A 22852-nucleotide genomic window follows, 5' to 3' on the forward strand; every position below is an offset into this window, starting at 1 on the left:
GTCTATGTAAGCAACTGAACAAGGGCTTGGCCCTTTATGATTGAACCTGTCAGTTTCCCTCCACAGGGATGTTAGCGATCTAAACCTGTGCAGGGACCCAGAGAGGTGGAGAGACTCATCTCCTTCGCTCAGCTGGTAAGGAGCAGAGAGCCAGGACTGGAGACCAGCCTTCTAAGTCTGGAGTCATCTCCACCAGTGCCCAATACTATGCTTTATGTCCTATGGACACCCACTCAAGTGGTTGCGGATCTGATTGGTCAAGTCTTCAGGGTTATGGGGTGTTGCAGTGGCCAGTGCAAATGCGCGCAATCGTGACTCTGTAACGAGGGCCACGCCCATGTGTCAGAGCACTGGCCCCTCCCACCTCCTCCCTGCTGGTGCAGCTGGGAGGGGCTGATCAGGGTCTGCACGTGACAGCGCCACTCTCTCCTTTCTCTAGAGTAAGAGGTTGTAGGTGGAGTTTATTAGTTTGTGTTTCTATTTTTGAATACACACCAGAAAGGAAAGGTGGAAATTGTTGTGCAGAGCACAGTCCCTTTCCCTCTCCAGTCCCTAGACCCCAGCCCTCCCGTGCCCCCACCACTGAGAGATGACTGCTACCATTGTTAAAATTTTCCAGAGATATTTGATGCATGTGGAAGGGTGTATGCCTGCCTCTGTGTGTATATACTTATGTGTCTTTCTCGGCTTCCATGTAATAGCATGCTGTACACGTGACTGTGTAAAATTTAAGCTTTACCTTGAAGATCATTGGCTCTCACCTTATATAGCCACGAGTGTGCTGACCACAGCAGTGGCAGAGAACATCTCTTCTCCTGCCTCCCCCCAGCTTCTTCTCACAGCCCATGGAGGTCTGCACGTAGGCATGGCCCCAGGTGTGCCCACTCCATTCTCTGAGAGAACAGACACGGGAGTTAATTCTCAAAGGAGCCTGAGTATTTAATGGAGACACTGAGTATTTAATGCAGGGAAATGGTGATGGAAGAGCCAAAACAGGAGACAGGACAATCAGCCCCCATCCCCGTGGTTGCCACCACCCCTGGGCTGGAGGGGCAGAGGGAAGGGCTGTTGTTGCCCAAGGCTAACTAGGTTATCCAGCCGGAGCCAGAACCACAGGGGAGAGGTTCCTGGCAGAGATGCAGTGGAGCAAAGCGAGAGGGTGTTAGATTCCCTTGACTTTACCCCTGCCAACCACCATGCTTCAAACTCAGACAAGCGCCTTCCATTGGGCAATCCAGCCAGCAGCCAGCTGTCATGAAGCCTTGGAAAACCGCTGGGGTGGGGGGTCACATAGAGAATTGCAGGGGCGGGGTGAGGGATGGAGTTGAGGAAGACAGGCCCAGGGCCAGCACCCAGGATCTCCAGAGGCACTGTCTTCTGGAAGGACGGCATTAAAGGAAAGACATGGGCATCTGGACCAAGGAGGTGATGACTAGTCCCTCCCAGCCCCTGCTTTCCCGTGCGCTCTCATGTTCCCCTTCTGAGGAGCCACCCCAGGTCCGTGGGCCCAGAGCGGGGTGCTGGAGTTAAAAGCAGCTTCTCTCTTCTCCCGCCTGCTGGGGACCAGGCGGGATCCAGAAAATGGGCGGATTCAGGCTCCAGCTGAACAGCTACCCTGCCGGTGAATTATTCATACCTCTGGGGTGCCTATCTCTCATGTTTCAAACGCCCCAAAGTTTTTCCAAATCCTGCAGATCGGAATGGTGTTTTCCCCCACATCCCTGTGCATATTCTGGGCTCCTGCTTGATGCGGCTTTCCTCCCTCCCCTTAAATATGTGAATCTTGGCTCTAGCTCACCTTGGCGGCTGCACCCTTCCTGGATGCGGGTGAGGGTTCCAGTGTGGTGGAAGGGAGGGGCTTTTGTAAGGTCAGCCAAGAGTGGAATGGATTTGATAGACTTTTAGATTCGGCTCTCACCACAGATGGCTGCCTACAGGAGACAGGAAGGCCTCCCACCCTACCCCGCCCCACCCCAGCACCCCACATCCTTCTCAGCACCCCCACTGCCGCGCCTTACCCTACAGCAGAGTTGGGAGACACCCGTGTCCTGAAGTCTCCCTCTATGTGCGAGGGAGTTCCCTTCTATATCTAGAAGCTTGTTTTCCGGGGGTTGATGGAACAAGTCTGCATGTCACAACTGCTCTTAAGACATCTAACAAACTCATCACCTTTGAACATTCTGTTGAACCTGCTTTCTACCTGGTTATTCTGTGGGACAACTGGGGCTAACCAGTCCCTTTTGTTCCTGGGCCAGTTCCTATCTTTCCAGGATAAGCTGGCTTATTTACAGTTTCTTTGTACTCACCCTTGTCTATTTCAACAGGTAGAGACAAGGGCATATCAGTATATAATGAATGGAATAAAATACCTACAGAAAAGCTCTCCCATATTTTAAAAAATCAACAAAAATTTATTATATGTTATTCTATTCACCCTTCTGTTGCAGTGAAACGATTGCTGATAGAGTTTGGGCCACCTCAAAGGATGGCTGAATTTTAGAGAGATGCCAAGGCACATCCTTCTCCCTGGAAATGACCTCACGTAGAGGGGCTGCCTCACCTAGGCTGCCTGAGAAGCCGTGGGGATGAGGGCGTGTACAACATTGTTTTTTTACCTTGATGAAGCCCCATTAGCTAGGACCTAGGCTTAAATGTTTTGGATTTGCAAAGCTGACAGGTAAAATGCCCTTCCCAAGTTCATGGACCAGATTTCAGTTTCTCTTGGTTAACTTGTAATATTTCCAGTCAAGCCTTGTTTTGATAAGAAGAGAGAGATTTAGGAAACCAGCAGTAAATCACTTGATTTAATATGTCAAGCCAGGATTTGACAACTGCTGAAAGGTTTATAACTTGAAGATTTATAGACTTGAGGATGAGGCTGTTCTAGGGACAGAATCTTTTATGTTCACTAAAGTTCTTTGTTCCAAGATGGCTTCCAAATCTGACCTGAATGAGGCTGTCTGTATTCGCTGAAGTCTGCAGTCAGAAGCAGAGAAATTCAGAGGCATCCTATAATACCTCCAGGATTTTGAGGGTTCTCAAGTGATGTACATGTTGGTTGTATCAGTTCAAGAGTCCATGGAAAGGATGATTTGGATCGCATTTGAGGTCTTTAAAGGTCTTTGGAGATGAGGGAAATCATTGGGGGGAGGGGCAGTAACCTGACTGCCACCTGGTCCCTCCGTGGAAGGGGTGGAATCAAGGAGGGGGCAAGCAGTGAGCTGTTTGTCTCTTGAGAGCTGGTTCTCTCTCCCTGTCTACCATCTGTTTATGACATTCAGAATAATCTCTACGCCCAATGAGGGGTTCAAACTCATAACCCAGACGAGGGCTGCATGTTCTACCGAATGAGCCAGCCAGGTACCCTTATTTACAGCATTGTTGTTAGCTCTGAAATAACCTTTTCCATTATTTTCGGTGATCAAGTCCTTTTTTTTTTTTTTTTTTTTTGTGGTCACAATTTGTTAGGATATTAAAGCAGTGGCACTGGGGTGTCTGGGTGGCTCAGTTGGTTAAGTGGTTGCCTTTGGCTCAGGTCATGATCTCAGGATTCTGGGATTGAGGGTTCCCTGCTCAGCAGGGAGTCTGCTTCTCCTTCTCCCTCTTCTGTTCCCTTTGCTTGTGCTCTCTTACTCTTTCTCAAATAAATAAATAACTCTAAAAAAAAAAATAAAAAATAAAACAGTGGCCACTGATGTTCTGTAGCTCAGGAACCAAAACCATGAGAAAACAAGAAAACAAAAGGCCATCTAAAGAAGCACAGATTTCAAAAAGAAAAAACAATAACAACAACAAGAAAAACACCAGAAAACCTTCAAGACCATGAGAATTATTCATTCATTGTTTATTTTTCTATTTATAGTGTTTTCTGCCTATGGTTTTAAAAATTCAAACGATGCAGAATGGTACAAAGACAGCAAAAACATCTTTCAATATCTTTCCGCTCAGAGACAACTACAATCAGCCTTTTGGTGATTATCTTTCCAAGATCTCTCTCTGTGCCTAATGCATGCAGATTTATCTATATCCATATACATAAAGAAGATAGGAATAGAATCATACTACATATGCTAGGAGCATATGTATACATATACACATACACATATTTAAATTTAGAATTTATGAATGTGAAATATCTTATTCATAAAATATCCATTTTATGAATGTGAAATAATTTACTTAACTAAAATGTTTCGAGAGACATTTTGATTAATTTCAGTATTTCACTATTACAAACAACCTGCAAAGAACATTTTTGGTCATGTATCTTGGTGCTCATCTCAGATTATCTTCTTAGGATAAAGCCTTATCAGCTTTATCCTAATACAGCTGGATTAGGAAGTGTGCATGTGAAAGTTTTTAAGTGATTTTCAATTGTTCCCCCCAAAAGGTTAGCCAGTTTCCACCCCTCACCAACCTGAACTATTGATTGGGTTACTCACATTTAGCAGTCCGATCAGCGATAAATGATACATCAATATACTTTTGGAGGAGGTAACCAGTAAAGTTTAGAGTCTTTTCTTTTGATAATTGACCATTTATTTCCCTTCCGTCCCTCCCCCTCCCCTTCCTCATTTCCTTTCTCTCTCTCTGAATTATCTGTGTCTTTTGCTCATTTTTTCTATTTCAGTGTTTATTTGTATTTTAATAATTTGAAAGAGGTTTTTTTTTTTTTTAAGATTTTATTTATTTTAGAGACAGAGAGAGAGAAAGAGTGGAGGTAGGAGCAGAGGGAGAGGGACAAGCAAAGCCCCTGTGGTAGAAGGATTTGTGGCAACTATAACACTGGGGAAAAAAATAGTCACTATGGTGACTCCATTATTTTTTGGACTAAAGATGCTATAGAGAGCTAGCTTGATTATTTTCCCCATTATAAATGATCTATTTGTTCTGCCGAAGTGCTTAGAGATTTTTTTTCCTTTGCTTTTGAGTGTATCATTTTCATTAGGATTTGTTGCTGTTGTCCATTCTTAAAGAACTTTTCTTAAGACACAGTTGGTTAGGCTTCTAAGAAGACAACCTCTTCTTATTTTCCTCTACTATTAGTTTTTTTTTTTTTTTAAGATTTTATTTATTTGACAGACAGAGATCACAAGTAGGCAGAGGCAGGCAGAGATAGAGAGGAGGAAGCAGGCTCCCTGCCGAGCAGAGAGCCCAATGCGGGACTCGATCCCAGGACCCTGAGATCATGACCCGAGCCGAAGGCAGCGGCTTAACCCACTGAGCCACCCAGGTTCGCTCCTCTACTATTAGTTTTGATCTTTTCATTAAACATGTGAAAAACGGTCATTGTCTATCTTCCACGGTTATGTTCTCCCTAAAAAAATCCCGTGTCTTCTTTCTACTGTATTCTGAGATTGGGATCCTTCCTTACTTTTAGTATTAATCTTTGCTATTACTTTTTTTTGAGGTTCGTGTCTTAGTTTTGGAAAGGGAGGAAAGGGAGATTTTTGGGGACCTTGAAATTTTGTCACAATTTGTCACAATTTCCAAAGTGCATGGGTCTGTTATTAAAATACCACTTTGTAAGCATTTCCCCCCAACTCTTTAAAATTATTCCAAGGAGACTTTCAGAGAATTCTCCCATAATTAAAATAACCTCTTCAGTTTTTAAAAGTCTCTGTCTTGTTACTTAACATTGCATTTACTTCTGTATTAAAATTGTATTGATGTGTGAGAAGGAATGGCAAAATAGTATCTTCTTGATCAATGAATGAGCTATGTCCACATCTCCCCAATTACTGTGTGCTCTGAATGCACCAATAAGAGCTCATTGCTGCTCCACCAACATGAAATTCATTAATCATATTTAGTTTTTGGGAAAGTTTCTTTATACCCTAAGATAGATGTACTTCTCTGGAAGTGATGTAGAAAGTAGCCCCAGTCCTGTTCCTTCCTCACAGTAGAGAAAGAGAAGCAGAACAACAGAAAAGCCCAGTTTAAAAGATGACTAGTTTTCTAGGAAATATTTTTTCCTAATGCACTGAGAAATTTGGGGTAGTTCAGTATAATTTTGAGTGATACAAATTCCTAGGATAATATGCTAATTAATTTGTTACCTTTCCTTTACTCCCCAAAACCTATTCAACGAGACTTTTGTGAGGGAGAATCTAGGTTAGCAGAGAATCACAATTCACCAGGGAAGGACAGCAACCAAATAAACCTTCACCTGCCGGAAACAGATTCGATGCCTTACTCTGGTCCTGGGTTTTCTCTTACTGACTTTTGATCTTCATGTTAGATACGGTGCTGACCTCACTAGCAGCAAAGTAGAAAGGTAGAGAAACAGGTCCTAGACTAGAAAAAAATCTTATTTCCCAGATAGCTAATAATACTAATTACTACTAATTAGTATTAGTATAATACTAATACTAAACCTGCAGAAGCAGGGATGTGATCGTAATCACGAGAGTTCAGAATCTCAGATCAAGTTCTGCACAGCAAAAATAGTAACGAATAAGTGTTCATGGGTTTTTGATGTTTTGCAAAGCCTTTTTTTTGAAAATAAGGGTTTGGGGTAGTGGAGTTCTGACGCCAAGTCTAGAAATGGAATGATAGCTCTGTTCACATGTTGATGGGCTTATCTTCATTGATCATGATTCATTGACTGTAAGATGCCCTTGATAATAGTACTGTTTCATGTACCTTAAGAAAGAAAAATTGCTCCTTATGGAATTCTTATGTGCTTACAGCGCTTTACGGCGCATTGTGATTTCAGAGATGTTAATGAGTGATAAAGCATGCATCTTAGAATCAATGGTATGCTATATTTTTCTTACATAAAAAAACAGGGAAAATTGACATCTCCAACAGCTTGTCTATCTACCTGAAATATTTAACAATAAATTCATGCTTTAAAACTCTGTGTACGAAGTGTGATATTTCCAAGAGTGATCAAGATTATTGAGAGAATACTGTTATTATTCAGAGAATTAACAAAGTGAACTTTTGTAAAAGATGCCCCCAATTTTCCCTGTCATGTTTTCAGATCTCAAGTATTCACTATTCGATATTTTCTTTCTTGTGCAAAGCAATGTGGTTCCTGTAGTGTTGCCTAGGGTAGGGTAGGGATGGTTCCTATCACCTTTCCCAACTCTTTCTGTAGCATTTTGAGCAAAACTTCTCATTTCCACTGTTGGCTACCACTTGGGCTCAGAAAGAAATTTTATCACTTAACATCCCTCCCGCATTAGAGTCTAATGTTCAGTCCCACTTGTCACAATCCTGAATGTTCAAGGAAATCTGACCCCTGAGCTCATGATACCATTGTGTTCTCTGGGCTGGAGAGGATCGATTACCTTTTGCTGCAAGATTTAGGCATCTCTACCTGAAGAAGCTCATTATTAGTATTTTTTTTAAAGATTTTATTTATTTACTTGAGAGAGAGAGAAAGAGTGAGAGAGAAAGCATGAGAGGGCAGAGGGTCAGAGGGAGAAGCAGTTCCCCGCTGAGCAGATCCTGGGACTCCAGGATCATGACCTGAGCCAAAGGCAGTTGCTTAACCAACTGAGCCACCCAGGCGCCCCTCATTATAAGTATTTTTAATGCTATGAATATTGTATATGGGGTATCTGTGTGGGCGAAAGGATGTGTTCATAGTGAACAATTACCCACAGTCCCACTGTCTTGGCCATTGGTGGCATTCTAGCATGTTTCCTTTCACTTTTCACCACAGAAATTTTTGTGTAGTGGTGATAATTTTTATGTGTAATTTATGAGATGCTTTTTCACTCAACCTCATGTTATTGAGAGAGTATTTTTTTTCTTAAGATTTTATTGATTTATTTGACAGAGTGAGAGAGAGAGAGACAGCGAGAGATGGGACACAGCAGGGGGAGTAGAAGAGGGAGAAGCAGGCTCTCCACTGAGCAGGAAGCCCAATGTTGGGCTCTATCCCAGGACCCTGGGATCACCACCTGAGCCAAAGGCAAACGCTTAATGACTGAGCCACCTAGGCGGCCCTAGAAATAGTATTGTTAAAGGCTTTTAACTAGTTGATTGTTTTATCCTGTAGATATATGAACTATTCCCCTGTTGTTTATTATTTGGGCTCTATCCATCTTATTTTTGCAATTCTAAATCATGTTAAAATGAACATCTCTGTATATTAATCTCTCTCCATATTTTGATCAAGGGACATAACTTTTTTTAGAGAGGGAGAGAGAGAGATTGAGGCAGAGAGGGGCACAAGGTGAGAGAGAGCGTGCCTTCAAGTGGGCTCCACGCCCTGAGATCATGACCCATGCCGAAATCAAGAGTTGGACGCTTAACCGACTGAGCCACCCTGGCGCCCCAAGGGACAAACTAATACAACTGATTTGTATTGTTAAATATCTTTCACAGGAAACACAAAGGTCACAACCATTTACAACCCAGCCAAAGGGACAGGAGTGAAGTGGGAGGAGGGTTGTATTTATTTAATACTATTATTCTATTACTTCAAAGTTAAATTAACTGGGGAAACTTGAGACACACACTGATGAAGTCGTCTCATGCTGGTGACACTTTCAGTTGTGTCTGGAGCTGGGAAGCTATTGTCCTCTCCCCCCTAGCCAGTATCCTCCCTACTTCATCACAGCTCTGTGGAAATTCGTTCTCCTGGAAATTATTTAACCAGAAGCCCAACAGCCCTGTAAAAACTCCTCCAGGTGCCTGGTTCTCTCGTATTTGGTCCCCCCCCCCCACCACCACCAATAGAGGGTAGGTAAGGCTCCAAACGCCAAACTGGATACATGCTTGCCTTGCAAACCAAACAAACCCTTCTGTTTTTGTTTTGCTTTGTGTCTGGACTAATTCTTAGCACCTCTTCTGCCTGTGAGCGATTTGTCACTTCCTTCTGTAAGACTGGCACCGGCAGACATGCAGTCCCAGAGGATCCCGGGGAGAAAGCGAGGCCGACCCCCACTTCACTCAACACCTATGAAGATGGCGGTTCGTAACCTTTATTCCGCTTCAGCTGGCGCGTTACCAGCAGTGAAGATCCCCAAGAAAAGAGGGCGGAAGCCTGGGTACAAGGTACGGCTCCATCATCTCCTTTCTCCTCAGGGACGTTGCGCTGGGGCATGGGGGCTTGGGCAGAGCGGCCGCCTCTCCCGGTGAGGAAAGGCTGGTTGCTGGGGGACGACGGGCGCCGAAACAAGTTTCTCTCAGGGAAGCGCGTCACGGACAGGGCCTCATTGTCACACCGCGGCCCACAATGCATGCTGTCCCTGTCGTGTGTGTTTTTACAAGTGAGAAAGCAAATTGCACCAGATGGGGAAAGCTGTGAGGCGAGCAGATTTTTAGGGTCAGAGCTAAACACGCAATATGAAGGCTCGCATCTAAATTAGCGTTTCAGGCACCGAGTTTTCCCCCAACCGTGCCTGCTAGGGCGGCGCTCGAAGCCACTTTCCGGAACTCCTTCGTCACTTATTTTAGTAGAAGCAGATGATGTTCCTGAGGCATTTAAATTAATACTAAGGGCAGGCTAGTGTCAAAGGACCCAGGAGCGTTTTCCCAAACAGAGGCCCAACAAGGGGACTCCTCAGGAAAATTCAGGGTGTTAATTCATAGATTGCTGCTTATAAAAAGTGCTGATGTCAAGTTTGGCTCCAAGGAGGCATAGCAGGCAGAACTCAAATCCTGTGACCCTTTGAAGACTTAACAGTTTGGAGTGGGGAGGGGGGGGCAGGTGGAAAAGAAATTCTCTGATGCAATTGCAATCACATAAAACAATCTGAACTGGGAGGAGGGAGAGCTTCTCCTCCAAGAGGTTTCTGAAGAGGCTTCTAGAGAAGAAAGACTATTGAGTCTGTTCTCCACGAGCCTTTTGGGCATTAGAAAACGAGCTTCAGAAGTTTTCCTTCAGTTATTTTTCTTGAAAGAAAGAGCTTATGTTTCCATCTTGAGACTTGAATACTCGAACCAAAATGCAAATTGGCAATTAACTCCCATATATTTAGGAAAATGTATGGAAATTATTTCAGGTCAGCAGAAAGACAGAGCTTCCGGAAGAATTGGTAATGAATTCAACCTTTATCCCTTTGGTTCTCTGCAGTTCCTCCAACTGCTGGAAAATAAAAACGGTAGGTGGGGGGGTGGGGAGGTGACTCCGAGTTATTTGGGGGTCACAGGCTTTAGTAAAAGAGGCTTTTACTCAATCATCTCCTGAAGTAAAGTCTTCTGTCACTGGTTATTTTTCTAGCCAAGAGAGCCTCCTTTTTCTCATGGGCACTAAGGGCATATGCCCTTAGTATGGGCTTCAGAGAACTATGTCTCAGAAGCAGGCACAGGGCGGGTCTTCCCAGCTCGGCACCTGCGCCCTTGCTGAGGTGTGGGAGTTGCTTCTGGAAGGCTGGAGCAGGGCAGCCTTCTATCAACAGAGTTGATGGAGCCAGGGAGCAGATCCAGGATCTGAGGAAACACACTAAACATTCCTCTCTCCTAGTTGGCCTTTCTTCGACTCCCCTGGGAGCTGTGACCTAGGAATGAAAATTACCAACAGACATAGCATTTCTGGGGCCAGGAAAAATGGAAATTCAGTCCATGGAATGAGCCCGACTTGGCAATTGTCCTGTGTCCTAAAAGGGGCAGTTTTCAGAGCTCCTAACACGGGGCAGGAAGAAAGCTTTTTGGCATGGTAAGCTGACAGTCTGGGTCCTACAACATGGAAGGCAGGCCTCATGCCCACGTCTCACAAGGGCAGCAGGTCCCAGCTCTTGCTCAAGTCCACCTTCCATGTATTTGGGGAAATGTGTGGGAATTATCTCAGGCCTACAGCTCCCAGACAGCTCCCCATGCAGTGGGTTTGGTGTTCGGGAATGTCTTCAAACCAGGTGTCGTCTGCTGGAAGGGCTGACTCCCTTGTGGTGACGCAAGAAAAATAAGAACCAGATGAAAATCTTCATAAAGCTGAAATGGTTCTGCCCAAAGGATCATCCTTTATTCTGAGATATCTGCTTCCTACTGTTTTGGTGTTAAAATTTATTTTATTTAAGTGTCTTACGTGGTGAGGAACTTGGGAATTCTAAAAAGCATTTTATTAAATGTTGTATATTGTCAGGATTTGGTAATTCAAAAAATATCCTCACTTGGCAAAATAAATTTGGCAACCTGTTAGGTTTCTTCAGTTTTATTCTGATGATTTCTGAGACCCAGAAGCCCATTTTACCATTAATGAAAAGATTTTAATCGTGGGGAGACCAGCAAGGAAAGTGTAGAGTTTCAATTCATTTACCAAATGGCCACTAATTCGGCAATTTTAACTATTTGAGATTCATTTGGGGAGACAGAAGTTGTTAAAAAAGAAATCCTGAGCAAGCGAAATAAGATATTTCTATTTCTAATATAATTCTATATTTCTATATAATAAGAATTTTTGTTTTAACTGAATGGTATTTTATTAATCATATAGAATAAAAAATACAATAACATCAATATCATACAATAGTAACAATTGTTACATCAATAATAGCATCATTATGGTATATTTATGCTAACAATATTGTCACAATAGAATAATCAGTATTTGAGTGTTCAGAAGGCTCTTTCCCAGGAGATTCTGAGGATGCCTGGTGGTGCTGACTATGTCAAGGTCTATGGTGGTGGCCATTTATTGCTTCTTGCCTGGTGCTCTCCCACACTGCGCTGCCCATCACCTCTGTGTTAATCACATGTGGAAACTCTCCCTGCTCCAAATATGGGCACAAGGCTCTCCATTTAAGACCCACGCACAGCTAACATGCGGTGTGATATTTAACCCCTTCTCTGGGTCTTGAGAATAATGAGTGAATTACAAGCAGAGAAGGAAGAATTCAACCAGTAGTCAGATGTCAGCGCCCCAGAGTTCATAGGTCATGCCTCCTCCCAGGGCCCATCTGCCCATGTCTCTTGGCCCAGGCCAGTGACCTCACTGCCAGGTCATGCTCACTGCTGTGAGAACACCATCTGATGGCCTTAAGCTCCCTTCTCACCCCAGTCGAAGGAAGCAGAAACCTCTTCACATCATATTTTCTCTGAAGAGCCATACGCTGACTGCCTTGAAAACAGCCTTCTTCAACCTGGAACAGAATTTGTATCTCAGTTTGAAGCCTCTGCTATTGGTTTAGTTCATAGACAACTCAAGGTCAACAGATAGATTTTCCTTATATCTCATGACTAAAAAGACCATTAAGTTCGTTTTAAAGAGATAAAGAGAGAGAGAGAGAGAGAGAGTCTACATCAAGGAGAAACTCTAGCTTCCATTCTGTAGATGTGGCTGAATATAATGTCACCAAACAGTGGGATTTCTAGCTCCTGTGCCTTTATGGTTGGGATTATGATGGAAGCGGGAAGAAAAAAGTGTTGAGTTTTGAAAATAGCTGCCTGTTCCCTCTACATAACTGTAATAATAATACTAACAACAACAACAACGATAATAACAATAACAGTCATAGAACATTCATTGACCACTTCTGTGTTTGAGGATCTGGGCCAAAATATTGTGTATATTTTCTTATTTGACCCCTGATAGCAAGGGGAGTCAGAAAAACGGCAGGAATTAGGTATGAATGAACCAAGTCCTACAGCCTGAGGCCACTTACTGATGGGCCAGCAACCCCCTAGACCTTGGCAATCTCTTTGTACTATTGTTCAGAATAGTAATTATGCTTTCCCATTTAGTCTTTCCAAAAAAGAGTAAATTATGTTCTGTCTGCTCTGTTTCATGAGCTCAGAAAATTGTAACATGTTTAGAAAGAATATTATCCCTAAAATACTAAAAACAAATGGTTAACATGTTCTAACATGATGGTAATTATATTACTCAGAATATAGAAGCCAGATGCTGTAACAAAGGCCAAACAACAGTGGCCTAAAGAAGATAGAAGCTAACTCCCCTGTTGTGTTAAAGTCTGAGAAGCTCATCTGAGAATGAAATGATGTCTCCATGGTTTTGGGACCCAGGCTCCCTTTCCGTTGTTCTGCTACTCTTTTTTTTTTTTAATTTATTTTTTAAATTTATTTTTATTATTATGTTCAGTTAGCCAGGATATAGTACATCATTAGTGTTCTGCTATTCTTAACACCAAATCTCTACCTCATACTCTAAAATAGCCTTCCACTTCCCACTGTGGCACTAGTCTAGGCAGCGGAATGGGGACAGAGGTAGTGGAGCATGTCTTTCCCCTTTAAGGACTCAACCCTCAAAGCTACACACACCCCTTACAATTGGATCTCCCTGGCCATAAACTAGCCCATTGGCCATACTTAGTGCCAAAAGAGATGGGGAAATGCAGTGCTAGGGGACTAGGGGATCAGGTGGCCAGCTAAAAGTCAAGGAATCCCATTGATAAAGAAAGAAGGGGGCATGGAAATTTGGGAATAACCCGCAGCCTCTGCTAAGTTCTTAAAGAACAGTCTTTTTTTTTCTTCTTCATATTTTATTTATTTATTTGTCAGAGAGAGAGACTACAAGCAGGGGGAGCGGCAGGCAGAGGGAGAAGACTAGGCACTGAGCAAGGAGTGGGACTCAATCCCAGGACCCAGGGATCATGATCTGAGCCAAAGGCAGAGGCTTAACTAACTGAACCACCCGGGCGTCGTAAAGAATAATCTTCTTTTAACTAGAAGATTCACTCTATAAAGAGAGTGATTTTCTAATAAACATAAGTAATGCCACATTATGTTTTATTTCCTCTTTTTTATTGCCATCCTTTTCTTGCCGCCCCCACCCCCCGCAAAGTATGTGTCCTTGGCATTGTGTAATAAGGAAGTCAAATTCCCAGAAATCTCAATTAAGAGAATGTTCGAACTTAAGTAGAAAGGGTTTTATTTGTTCCAACACTTGCTCAAAGCCTCTTCTAAAATGTGTTTTCATTAGAACTGTTGAATTGGCTTCCACGATTCTTTGATTATCCAGATCTTGTATTGTCTTAGAGTCCTATTTACGAACGTCAAATGCAGCATGATATTGTATGCAAGGGAAGAATAGCTATCTAATGAGCCTTCCTGCGCTGATCTTCGAGGTACGCCCCCCTTGCTGATGGTGACCATGGCATGCCCCTTGCATCCTCATTTTCCCATGGGGAAAATCATTACACAGGCACAAGTTGGCAGGAGCCGTTCCCTTAGGATGAACGGTGTGGGGAACTCAGGGTGGGGACTGTCTCTCCTATGGTTTTCTGTGACACCCCCACCCCCAGGGCTGGAGCAAGGGCCAAGGCTGAGGTTCAGTGGGGGTGGGAGGCAGAGGTATGCTGGCTAATGTCCCCCCACCAGCTGAGCGTGAGTCCAACATGAATGCTGGTTGATATTTTCAATTATGTTAAGAGGTAAGAAAGGTAAAGAGTGAAATCGTATGTTGGAAGTTTGCTCGTTTGTTGAGCATGTGATGAGCTTCTTCGTTGAACTGGGTGATAGTTTGTGAAAACCAAAAATAGTTCAGTTTTTTGTGCCATTCGTGGTGTAACAGTCGCAGACAAGGCCCACTTTTAAGTTTAATTTGTGGGGGTTTTTGGTTTGTTTATTTATTTATTTATTTGACACAGAGAGAGTGAGAGAGATCACAAGTAGGCAGAGAGGCAGGCAGAGAGACAGGAGGAAGCAGGCTCCCCGCTGAGCAGAGAGCCCATGAGGGGCTCGATCCCAGGACCCTGGGACCATGACCTGAGCTGAAGGCAGAGGCTTTAACCCACTGAGCCACCCAGTGTTTTTAACATTTTCTCCATCACTTTCTCAAGTCTGTGAGTCAATCAGAGAGTAAATCCAGCCCTAATTGGTAGCATTCAATAATTTCCAAGGCATATATTCCCAACATGTCCAGTTCCAAGATACCAAAATGGCAGCCCCGAGCATGAAGTTGCTCAGACACACTCCTGTGTCTTTACTTCCCTAAGGGCATGATAACAAAATAATTAGAATAATTAGAAAGGGATGAGTTTTTGAGTATCAATTACCTTTGTTTTTAAAGTATTTTAAATTAATACTCTGTAAATATATATATACTTCAATGTTCAGCAATCACTGTGTCAACTTGCAATATTCCTGAAAATCTAAGTCATCCTTTATGGCCCAGTTTAAGGCAGCTCCAGCTTCCCACTGCCCTGAGTTCTGCTAAGACACAGTCCCGCTCCTGGATGCACCCTGTTTTCTCTCCATCTGTAGGGTCGACCCCTTGCAGGCTGATGCAGAGAACTTGGCCTTCTCGCTAGTTTCTGTAAGAAACCCAATCATACCACACATTGCTTGAAATATGTGGTCTGTACTAAAGATTGTTGGGGGCACAGGGCGTCGTGAACAGCATTTCATGAAGTAATTCTCACAAGTAGATCCATTTTTCTGAATTCCACTTAATCCAGTGATGGTGTTTTGTGTTTTCCCTTTTCTTTTTTCTCTCTCCTGGTACCCTGGAGTACTGGCTCATCGTCTCCTCTCTCAGCTTCCCTCTGTCTAGGAGGAAACTAAGCCCTGCCCTCAGCAAAGCGGCAGCCTCCTCGTATCACCTCCACTCTTCACGGGTCTCGGGGGTTCTCTGGGTCCAGAGGAAAATCTGAACCAAGCACAGAGATGGTGGGAGAAAGCTCCAGCATCCCCACCGTATCCCCACCCTGTCCGCACCCCTGAAAGGCATTAGTGAGCCGGCCCATTTCCTCCCCAGCTTCAAGCATTCCCTTCTGTCTTCATTGTCATGTAGGCAGTTTGTTGTATTGAGGTAATATTATTTTCCTGAAGAAGTTTTAGTTCAAAGAAAGCTTAGCTAGCATCTCAGATTTAACCGAGGGGCCTGTTGCCAAAGAAGGTCTCAAGGCTGAAGGATAGCGGCCCCTCCGTCCCTTAGGTGTTTCATCTCTCCTCCAAGTGCGGGGAGAAAAAGGTATGGGTGGACCCAGAAACAAGCTGCCGCCTAGGAATGGAATTAGGTCATTGGCTATAAACGTCTTGTTCTTGGAGCTGATATGCATTTCCAACACGCATGTTTTTAGACTAAAGTCTAAGGTTAAACACAGTGAGGTATTCAATTTTCCCTAACTCTGCTCCCCACAGCATCTCCTCAGAACCCGGAGGAAGTTTTGTGTGGAGAAAGAGTGTGAGTCTAAGGGAATTAGGGCAGCTTTCCTTATTGTCAGGGGTCAGGTGGGACAAGTTTTCAACTGGCTTACCCTTCGTGGGTTTATAGCCCTTTGGATGAGCCCTGACCTCCATACCAATTCCCAAGGCCTAGATTTCACTTATATTTTGGTCTGATATTTTTTTAAAGATTTTATTTATTTATCTGAGAGAGGGATTTTATTTATTTATTTGAGAGAGAGGGGAGGATGGAGAAGGACAAGCAGACATCACACTGAGCATGAAGCCTGATGAAGGGCTCAATTCCACTACTCCAAGATCATGACCTGAGATGAATCAAGAGTTGGGCATTTAACTGATGGAGCAAACCAGGCACCCCTGGCCTGATAATTCTTTATATATTGTCAGCTCCTTTATACTTTCATTAATCTTACATTTATTGTTTGTGGCTGTTTTCAATTGATCCAAAGAACCTAGTTTTCTATATTTCCCGAAATAGAATTCCAAAGAAATTCAGGATGGCACGTTTCTTCTAATCAACATTCAAAATATGGCACTGACACTGGTTTTGTTTCAAATGCTTTCATGTTTTCAGACATAGTCTAATACAGGGTATATACGTATTATGGATTGGAAGAGAATTTAGAAACCCACAATCTACCCAATCTCATGGCTTTGGAAGATGAAGCCTAGAAGCACTGAATGAGTTGCTCAGGGTTCCATGTGAGCTGGTGGCAGACCCGGGATTTAAACCCCAGCCCTGCCTCCGAGCCCTGTGTTCCAGCCCCTCCCCTGTGGGGTGTCAGCGATGTATAGTTGATGACTGAAGTCATGCAAGTTCTCAGTGTCCATCTCCCGGGGGAGGAAATATGGGTCCATTTCTCCTTCATGTCATGCCCTCCCCCAATACTATCAACAAGAGTGATTTCCTGAGTCCTCATTTGCACTAGCCCTATGTTAGATGTTTACATTTAAATCTTAACACATCCCTGTGAGGGGATATTATTATCTTCACACAGATAAAGAAAGGCAGGCTCCAGAATCCTAAGTTACAAGAGCTCCTCACACTGAGTGGCTGAGCTGGACTTTGAGCTCAGATCCAAAAGCTATGTTCCAATGTATGTGCCCACTGGCACCCCGAACTCATTTTTAAATTTTGCTTTGTTCCTTCATCTCTGCTGATGTGTATGTCGTCTCTACACATCATACTCCCTCAACAACATTCTCCATCCTCAGATGACCAACCTATTGCTACCAGTGTATAGTTAGTACTTCTGTTCCTGCCGCACTTGAAAATTTCTAGATTAATACTTCAATTTTCGGAGCAATTAACCCCTTCTCCATTAGTGGCCCCTGGTCACACATCTCAGTTTGCAAACTGACCCTCCCCTTCCCCAACTCTTTCCAGTGGTTGTTTAGCAAATGTCTTAGAGAAGGTCTTCCCCAAAAGACAGCTGGAGTGAGAAACTCTCCAGGCCCTTATTTTGGATCTGTAAATGGAAAAGAAAGATGAGCTGCTCTTACATTCTCCAACCCCTTTTGGTGGAGACGCCAGCTGGCAGGAACCCACTCTCTACTCTTCTGCGTCACCCATCACGATACACTACCCCAGCAAAGCACAGCCCCTTGGGCAGCTGCTGGCAACCACACCCTGGTGGAGGGGGTGACCACATCCTTTTGATTGAAGTTTTGAATTTCAGGTGAAGGTGCCAACTTTGCCAGCATCTGTACAGGGCTGTTGGCTTTGAAGGCCAAGGATTAGCTCCAGTATATGTCAGAGCATGGCGTCTCAGGCACCTAATCTCTCTCTAGACTTACGCTTCCAAGAAAGAAGTTTGCCTCCCTTCCTCCCTTCCATTTTATCCAGTTTATTCTGCCAGATCCTGTTTTTAATACTTTAAAAATAATCGATATTTTAGAATAGGTTTGGATTTACAGGCGAGTTGCGAAGGTAAAACAGAGAATTCTCATATACCCCATGCCTACTTTCCTCTATGGTTAACATTTTATATTACTATGATACATTTGTCTCAACCAGTGAACCAATAATAATACATCATTATTAAATCATGTCCGTATTTTATTCAGATTCATTAGTTTTTCCGTATTCTGTTCCAGGATCTAGCCAGGATATCATATTAACATTCAGTCATCTTGTCTCCTTAGGCTTCTCTTGGCTGTGAAAATTTCTCAGAGTTCCCTTGTTTTTGATGACATTGGCAGTTTTGAAGAGTTGGTCAAGTGTTTTATAAAATGTTCATAATTTGGGCTTGTCTGATGTTTTTCTAATGATTAGACTGGGGTTATGGGTTTTGGGGAAGAAGATTCCAGAGGTAAGGTGTCATTCTCATCATGCCATTTCAAGGGTACATACTATCAATGTGGATTATCACTGTGGATGGTGACCTTGGTCACCTGTCTGAGGTGGTGTTTGATGGGTTTCTCCATGGTAAAGTCACTTTCCCCACATTTCCATGCTGTCCTTTTTGGAAGGAAGTCACTATGTGGAACTCACACTTAAGGAGTGGGAGGTTATGCTCCACAGTAACTATTTGGAATATTTATGCATAAGAGGTTTGTCTGTTCTCCTCCATGTATATAGTCAGTCATTCATTTATGTCAGTAGGGAGTAATGGATATTCATGGCATACTTTGAATCAGAATCCATTACTCATGATTTGTTGCTCATATTGTTCCAGATTTGGACACCGTAAGCTCTTTCCATTGACTCTTGTGTTCCTATGACCCACAGTCATCATTGTGTATGTGTGTGTTTAGTACTCTCACGTTCTGAGACAAGATGTCGCAGGCTCATCTTGAATGCTTCCCTCACTTGTCCTTGAATCAGCCCTTTCTCCAAAAAGCCCTAGCTCCTTTTATTGAAGAATGGTATTAGATACCAAGATTGGACCCTTCTGTTTTATTTTGTGCATTTAAAAAACAAAATGCAACAAAAAAGCTATTTAAAAAAACAGCACTTTTTTGTTTTGTCCATTAAAAAAAAATGCCACAACAACAAAAACAAACAAACAAAAACACACAAAAAGCCAGCAATGGCAAAGGCAAATGACCTGCCAGAGAATAGCATCTCTGTATGTTGGGTCATACAGGGAGTTCCTCATTCCACATGTAGGAGAGGCACTGACAGGGGGCCCCACATCACACCAAAGTACATTCCTAGCCACTGGACTCATTTCTATTTTAGGAGCCTCGAAAATCGGATGTGACTCCCTTTCCTAGGACAAGTTTTTTCCTTTATTTTAAGTGATGAGATAGAAATTTCAGCATGCTAGGTCAAAGGTATGCTTCCTGATGGTCTATTCTCTTACCAGAGAATTTTTAAAAAGTCATGGACCACCCACGAGTGCGTGAGATTTCTTCTTTGTTCAAAAGTCCCAGCAGCTGTTTGAAGGGTAGGATGAATGCCCATGGTTTGCCCTGCAACCGGCTGACTTATTCTAATTCCTTTAATTGCTTTATCTGATCAGAAATGGTGGGCAGTGTTAAGAGCCAACTCTACTTGTATTACTTCTTAAGAGGTGGATTCAACAAACAGACCCTTTTCTAATAAATATTAAAATTGTGAGCAAGCATTAGGTCTTAGGGTTATTATACACTCATGCAAACAGGAAACTCTCCACCATCACTCTCCTCACCATCATCACCATTGTCACATCACCATCCTTCTAGGGAAGGGTCACGAGGATCTTTGTGCGATTTGCTTAAAGACACAGAGGGAACATTGGTGACTTGCTAAATCTTACTTTTCCCCCACCAACATCATTATCTGTATGTTGGTTGGAGGGCTCTAAGCCTGTAATGGAAAATTTAGCCAAGGTCCTTCTAGAGACCACTGCCCACAGTTGTTGGGGACTGCTACCACCAGCCTCTCCATCACAAGCCATGCAGCACAGCATATCATTCCTAGAAGGACTGTCAGGGGGACGCGTGGTGCACGACCTGGGAGGACAGGCAGGGTAACATGTAGCCCTTGTCACACTCGGCAGGTGAGGGAACCGTGCCAAAGTCACGATCACTGAGTCACAGCTGGTTTCTCGTCCCCTCCTTTCCACCACTGAGTTGTCTTTGAGATTATTTCTATAGTATTTAGCAGAGCATAACTAATTTTTCAAATGCTAAACAGAATAAGATGATATCTCTGTTGACTGTAGCTTCTGACTAACATTGGGTCTCTTGCCAGAGCCCCAGATTCTGCATCCAGATAGCCCTGGGCAACCAGGGTGCTCACTTTTGACGATTTAATTGTAAATTTCAGTGAATTTAAATTCATTTCCACACGTCCCACTGCATCCTCAATGCTGCTCAGCAGCCACACCTTAGTTCATGAACACAGCCTCCTCTATCCTCACTCAGGCTTCTGGCATCATGGAGAAATTAGAACCCATCAGAAGAGACCTTTTGTAAGTTCCCATCTCCACATCCACCCCCCCCACACACACACACACCAGATCCGGGCCATTATACTCTGCTTTGCAATAAAATAGATGAAAGGTCCCGAGTTTCCCTGCAGCCTTGACCCAGCCCTCCCACCCACCCGCCTCCATTCACTAAATTCATTCCCTCTCACCTTCTCAAAGTCCTGATGCTGCCAGCTCTCCAAGCACTCCCCTGAATCATCCTTTCCCTCTCTGCTGGATTATTTCCCTCAGCATTAAAGTATGTCTCTCCTGTCTCAAAATATGTATGTGTGTGAGTGTGTGTGTGTGTATAAATATATAAATATATATAAAATATATAAAATTATATAAAATATATATATGTATAAAGAAGTATTTATATATATAAATACTTTTTTAAAAGCTTTAATTGTGGTAAGACACATGGCATAAAATGTACCATCATACCCACTTCTAAGCGTACAGCTGGGTAGCAAGTATACTCACATTGCTATGCATTCCGTCTCTAGAACTTCACCTTGCAAAACAGAAACTCTGTCCCCATTAAACAACTCCCCATTCCCTTCTCCCTCAAACTCCTGGAGAAAACTATTCTACTTTCTGGTTCAGTGATCTTGACTATTCTAGGTACCTTAAATGAGTGGAATCATGGAATACTTGTCTTTTTGTGACCCGCTTATCCCACTTAGCAAATATGTTCAAGACTCCTCCATGTTGTAGCATGGGCCAGAATTCCCTTCCTCTTCAAGGCTGAGTAATATTCCCTTGTGTATACATATCATCTTATGTTTATCTATTCATCTGTCAGTGTACCCTGGTAGTTGCTTCCTTGTGGACTATTGTGAGTTGTGCTGTTATGAGCATGAGTGGACAAATCCCTCTTGGAGATCTTGCTTTCAATTCTTTTGGATATAGACCTGGAAATGGAATTGTTGGGCAATTCTATTTTAAATTTCTTGGAGAACTGCTCTACTGCACCATTCCTGCCAATGGTGCACAAGAGTTCTGATTTCTCCACATCCTGCCACACTTATTATTTTTTTCATTTGTTTTTGATAGTAGCTATCCTGATGGGTGTGAGGTGATCTCCCACTGTGGGGCAAAAACTACTTGATTTGACTTTTCCTTCTTGCTATGGCTAATTTTTGGCTCCCCTTCCAGACAAGCCTCCTTGAAAGAGTTGACTTAAACTCCTGATCCCAGTGCTTCCCCTCCCATTATTTCTTGAGCTAATTCCAATCAGGTTCTCATCCCACCCACTGCACTACCCCCTCTATGTTGAGAAGTTGCTACATCTAAAGGCCACTTCTACTCTTCCTTGTGATTAGAGCTTTTGACATGGCTGACCACTCTCTCCTTCATGAAACACTTTCTCTGGCTCCCACAAGGACCCACTCTCTCAGTTTTCTTTCTACTCCACTGGATGTCTTTCCTGGTTTCTTTTGCTGGTTCCTCCTTGTCTCTCCAAGACTCTACATGTTGGAGTCTTACAGAGCTCTGTGCTTGAATTTTTCTCTTCTCCATCTGTACTCCTTCTGTTCTTCTCTGATGAGCTTACCCATTATCATGGCCTTATATATCAACTCCATATTGATAATTCAATATGGGGGGATCTGCATATATGGGCGGGGTCTGCAAATATACTAACAACAGAATACACTCCCTTGCTACTAAAAATATGGCCAATGGACTAGCAACATCAATACTGCCTAGAAGCTTGTTAGAAATGCAGAATCTCGGGCCCCACCCCAGACTTCCTGAATCAGAATTGATATTTTAATCAGATCCCCCAGGTGAGTGATTGCACCTTAAATTTGAAAAACAGTGGAGTAGTGGAAAAACACACTCAACCTTAATTGTGTACTAGAATCATCTGAGTACCTTTTAAAACTCCTGATGCCTTCGTCCCACTCCCAGAGAATGATTGAATTGGTCTAGAGTAGAGAACAGACACAGGTCAGTGGTGAAGAGGTGAAGTGACTGAATTATTCATTATTTTTTGGTGGATTAGACAATTTTCTGTCAAACCTTGCTATGGAGAGTGACTTGTTGGCATTGACATAATCAACTGACCAGTCATCTCTATTTTATTCCATATCAACAAATTTCAGCTCCTCATTTTTTATTTCAAACAGTCCTTCAAGGTGGCTGCTTCTCATCACCAGAGAATACACTCATGTCCACACTTGGGTTGCCCTTGACAGTTTCTGCTGTAGGAAATAAACACTGAGTAGTATGGCAGCCTCTTGGAGGAACGGTTTCTGGTCTCTTTTCCAGCAGGATCCAGTGATCTTTGTGAGCTGATAGCTCAGCAGAGAGTGAGGAGAGCTTCCAAATTGGTCCCTGGGTAGCTGTTGGGAAAGCTCTGTCCACAGGATTCTAGGAATTTGCAGCATGGGTACCGTCCCCTC

At 43.2% G+C, this 22852-nt stretch overlaps 1 protein-coding gene across 10 annotated transcripts in view; it reads left to right on the top strand.

Annotated features, from left to right (window-relative positions):
• Window positions 1-22852, top strand: part of SCML4 (Scm polycomb group protein like 4) — a 97336-nt gene that overhangs the window by 39267 nt on the left and 35217 nt on the right. For 5 of the 10 annotated variants that reach the window (XM_082732080.1, XM_082732085.1, XM_082732083.1 and 2 more), the window contains 2 exons: window positions 8801-9015; window positions 9966-10064. In XM_082732080.1, coding sequence (XP_082588206.1) covers window positions 8801-9015; window positions 9966-10064 — 314 coding nt within the window. The remainder of the gene's footprint in view (window positions 1-8800; window positions 9016-9965; window positions 10065-22852) is intronic. The other 5 variants (XM_082732082.1, XM_082732086.1, XM_082732084.1 and 2 more) reach the window with 1 other exon arrangement.

Source organism: Mustela nivalis (assembly GCF_964662115.1).
Source record: "Mustela nivalis genome assembly, chromosome: 5".
NCBI classification, from domain to species: domain Eukaryota; kingdom Metazoa; phylum Chordata; class Mammalia; order Carnivora; family Mustelidae; genus Mustela; species Mustela nivalis.